The sequence below is a fragment of the Passer domesticus genome, chromosome 1 (assembly GCF_036417665.1).
Source record: "Passer domesticus isolate bPasDom1 chromosome 1, bPasDom1.hap1, whole genome shotgun sequence".
Lineage (NCBI taxonomy): Eukaryota > Metazoa > Chordata > Aves > Passeriformes > Passeridae > Passer > Passer domesticus.
In genome coordinates this window covers 17,464,866-17,469,041 of record NC_087474.1, presented here as the reverse complement: position 1 = coordinate 17,469,041, position 4,176 = coordinate 17,464,866, and the positions used below count along the sequence as shown (strand labels likewise).

Here is a 4,176-nt window from a genome sequence, read left to right as displayed (position 1 = left end):
TCAGCGGCGGAGCTGGGTGGGGCAGGGGAGCGGGGGGAGGCGCGGACCAGTGGCACTGGCACCAGTGGTACCACTGGCAGCGGCGGCAGCGGCGTTAGCAGCAGCAGCACCGGCACCGGCGGCCCCACGGGCAGCGGCGGCAGCGGCGTTAGCAGCAGCAGCACCGGCACCGGCGGCCCCACACGGGCAGCAGCGCCCGCCCCGCCCGCGCCCGCCCCGCGGCGGCGGCCCCGCCTCGCGCCCGCGATCAGCTGCGCGCGCGTCACGTGGGCGCGTGTCGAAGGTCACGGCGCCCACAATGGAGCTGTCGCCGTACGCGCAGGGCGGCTGGCGGCTGCTGGGCGACCCCCGCCGCTTCCCCCGCCGCCCGTTCGCCGCCCTCCTCCGCGCCGCCTTCCGCAGCCTCCTGGATCACCCGCAGGCCGGGCTGGGTAAGGCGCGGCGCGGGGCGCGGGGGGTGCGGGCCGCGCCGCTGCGCGGAGCGCGGGGCTCCGTGCGTCCCCCGCGCAGGTACGCGCGTGTCCGCGCCGCGGGGCGCTGCCCGCGCACACCCGCGGGGCGGCCCCGGGGTGCCGCTGCGCGGGGTGTCACCGCTCACGTCGCCGCTCGGTCAGGCTCCGAGCTGTCCGGACAAGGGGCGCGGGCCGGGCGGGGCCCCGCGCGTTGGTGCCCGCGGGTGCGCTGCGCTGCGCTGCGCTGAGCAGGCGGTGCTGCCCCGCTGCCGCCCCGCGGGGCTTCCGCGCGTGGACACGTCCTGAGGGTGCGCGGCCGGGCAATTAATGTGGCGGCGTTAATGAGCGCTCCGCGGACGGAGGGAGCTGCCGGCGCCGGGCGGTCCCGCTGCCCCTCCGGGCCGGTGTCCCCGCATTAAGGCGCTGCTGAGGATCGCGGACGGGGCTCGCAGAGGAAATTGAGGTTTTCCTTCTTTCTTCTTCTTTTTTTTTTCCCCCTCCTTTTTTTTTTCCTTTTTTTTTTGCTTTTTTCCTGCTGGGAAGGGGATGCGGAGGCGGCGGGCGCTCAGCGCCGCCCGCCTGGCACGGCTGGCCCCCGCCGGCGCTGCAGCCCTCACCTTCCCCTCCGCCTCCTCGCACCTTGCCTGCTTCTTCTGTCCTTTCGCTCTCAAACACCGCATGTGTTTCATTTTGACGTTTTTGTGGGAAAGATAGCGTTCAAAGGGCGAGCAGCAGCCTTTGGTACCGTGTGCTGGGGCTTGGCAAGTGTGTCATCAGTAATTCATTTATTTTAGACGATCCAGACCTGAAAGATATTGACCCTACAGTATTAAAACATTGCCATGCTGCGGCTGCAACGTGTATTCTGGAGGCAGGGAAGCAGAAAGCTGACATATCTGCTATAAGGTACTCATACTTGGAAGCTGCACCATTTTTCTACTTAAAAGTGTACTGCTGAGTTAATCTTAACAGAAGACTAATAAATTCTTTTTCCCTGTAGCACGTGCCTAGAAGACTGCAAACTGGATAAAGAGAGAATAGAACAATTTTGCACCGAATATCAGGTTTTTAAACCAACTTTAGCATATTAATTTTTCTTCTTTCATAGGAATTTATTGAACCTAGTAATTTTATTTTTTTTCTCTTGCTTCAGAAAAACAAGGATGCATTGGAAATCCTATTGGGAAGGTAGGTCAATCACTCAGCAGAGATATGGTTTCACTTGCAGTTAGTTTGAAACTGTCCTGGAAGACACTTCTGCATACTTTAGGTGATTAAAGTAAGTAATATTGTAACATTAAAAAATAAAGTGCATTTTAAACTCTAGAAAACAGCTATTGAAACTTTTCTTCATTTGGAATTCTGCTCTAAAATAACCTTTTAGAACTTCCCAAGAAGCATTACCAGGATCATGAAAAGTTCCTTATTGATGGACAGCTTGAGAAAATGACCTTTCCTTTTAGCATAGGGGACTTGTAACTGTTGTGTCTTTCAGCATAGGCAGATCTCCTCTCCATATAACTGATGTGTCTTGGCGCTTGGAATATCAGATCAAGGTAATTTTAACAGATCAAGGTGTTTCTTTAGACTGTTTTAATGCTGAGACCTGGATTTTTAATATGTTCTTTGTTTTTAATTTAGAACAATCAACTTCATAAAACTTACCAGCCTTCCTATTTGGTGACCTTAAACGTAGAGGTACTGTACTCCCAGCACCCTCAAAGGAAAAAATGCAATTTTAAGATATTTTTGAAATACAATAGACATTGCTGTTTCTTTGCTTTTTTTCCCCTTCAGAACAGTGATTCAGGATCACACCCAGATGTTAGTTTTAGTTGTACAATGGACCAATTACAGGTACTTGTTTCCTTCATCTTTCTGTGCTTAGCCCCAGTTGTGGATGTACATGTCTTTAACAAATTGCCAATCAAAATGAATCAATCATATACACTATTATTTTTTTAAAAATCCAATACTGGGAGGGTAAGAGAATTTTCCATAAAAGTTATCCAAGTGTATTTTTACTGTCTTTTCAAATAAAGTTGGAAAGCAACTGAATTTAGTTGCGTGGGGAGTGTTTTACATACGTGCATAAATATTTTGTCTGTTTTCATAACTGTAATCCATATGTATATGTGGGAGGAAACTCATCGTTTTCTGAAACTCTGGTTTCCCGTGCTTCAGAGAAATGATTAAAGAAGCTGGTTCAGTGATTTAAATGTGTCATGATTAAAAATAGAGAAGGAACTGAAGGCTCTTCAGTGGTGTTAATGACATGTAAGAAATGTCCTGAAACAAACGTTGATCTTTGTTTAGCGATTTAAATGTGTAACTGAACAATGGAGGTATTGTAATGCTTGGAAGTGACCAAACTCTGGAGGATCGGGAAGAGGGCTTGGTGGGAGAGAAAAGCAAGATATTAGAACTTAAGGTTTACACCTCCTCTTTATAAGTGTGTCCCAAAAGCTGTCCTTTTGTCAGTAATGAGTGTTTCTAGTCGGTTTGCTGGCATAGTAAACCTGATGTGCTTTGGCTGGAGAATGGTCCTAGTACAAAATTGCACTCAAAATATTTTCAGTGTTTTAGAAATCCATGTAGTGCTTCAAAGCCAGAAGCTAATGTCAGCATTAGCCATCGTGGCAATACCAATAAAATCTACGTGTAAATAATAATGATCTATTTTAGGAGAAAATACATTTTAAAAAGTGTTTTCCTTCAGTTTCCACTTTTCTGACTACATTGTAAAATACAGAGCTATTTAATTATTTGCTTGCACTGTTCATCAGTTGCAACACTTCTTTGTACTACAAGGTGCTGGTTTCACATGAGTCTCTGTTTAAAAAAATAAGCTGTTCTTCTAGCTGACCTTTAAAAAATATGCTTATTCTAAGACTCTATTTCATCTCTTAGGACTTAGTGGGAAAGCTAAAAGATGCTGCAAAAAGTCTAGAACGAGCGACTCAGATGTGATTGAAGGAAGGTGTCAGCCTGCTGAAGCACTCTCCTTCCTAAGTGTCTCCTAAATGACAAATGTCTTTCATCTCTTGATGCAAACTGGGGTTTTTTTAAGTCCTTGGATGTGAATTAAGTGAATTTTTTACGTCTGCACTGGGCATTCCCTGCTCATGTAGTTGGGTTTTTTTGGTGTTTTTTTTTTTTTTATTAACTCCTGTTAAATATTTGCTGAACTGTCGTGTCATCAAAGTATTCCTTCTATCTCATTTTGTATATTTTTACAACTGTCACTGCTTATTTTTCTCTGTGATCAAATAAAGGTTTATTCGCGCCTGTTGTGCAATTTCTATGGATGAATTAGCTGTACCTAAAAGTAAGATGCTAAATGTTAGATCAGCTCAGCGAGGCAAAAGCGCCTTCTTCCCGTGCCGCGGCTGCGGCGCGTTCGCTGAATCGCCCGCCGCGCTTTGTCACTTCCAGCCGATCTTACATCTCTCCTACGAGGAGAAGTCGGACCCCGGCGCGGGGGGCAGGAAAGGACTCGGTTTAATCTCGTGGAGCCGGCGGAAAGCCGGCAGAGTCCGCGGGAAGGAGCGGAGCCGGGCGGCGGCGGCGGCTGGACGGCGCGGCCGCTGCCAGCACCTCCCGCTCGCCGGGGCAGCGCCGCTCTCCGCCCGCTGCCGCCCGCAGGTGCGGAGCGGCTCCGAGGCGCGGTCCGGCCGCACCTGCCGCCGAGGGAGAGCGGCCCCGCGGAGGCTGCGCGGCGGCG

The 4,176-nt window shown here is 50.0% G+C and overlaps 1 protein-coding gene across 1 annotated transcript; it reads left to right on the top strand.

Moving 5' to 3' along the window:
- The first annotated feature begins 261 nt into the window (after positions 1–261).
- Positions 262–3,750, top strand: COMMD3 (COMM domain containing 3). The gene is made up of 8 exons (XM_064408335.1): positions 262–431; positions 1,247–1,358; positions 1,453–1,516; positions 1,606–1,640; positions 1,948–2,008; positions 2,094–2,150; positions 2,250–2,309; positions 3,363–3,750. The coding sequence occupies exons 1-8, from the start codon at positions 299–301 to the stop codon at positions 3,420–3,422; spliced, it is 582 nt and encodes a 193-aa protein (XP_064264405.1). The 5' UTR covers positions 262–298; the 3' UTR covers positions 3,423–3,750.
- Positions 3,751–4,176: the final 426 nt, after the last annotated feature.

Excerpts from the sequence above, each read along its gene's own strand:
- COMMD3 (XM_064408335.1), top strand. The coding sequence starts at position 299 with ATGGAGCTGTCGCCGTACGCGCAGGGCGGCTGGCGGCTGCTGGGCGAC. Across the intron at positions 432-1,246 it reads TCACCCGCAGGCCGGGCTGG|ACGATCCAGACCTGAAAGAT; the intron begins GTAAGGCGCGGC and ends CATTTATTTTAG. Across the intron at positions 2,009-2,093 it reads GCTTGGAATATCAGATCAAG|AACAATCAACTTCATAAAAC; the intron begins GTAATTTTAACA and ends TTTTTAATTTAG.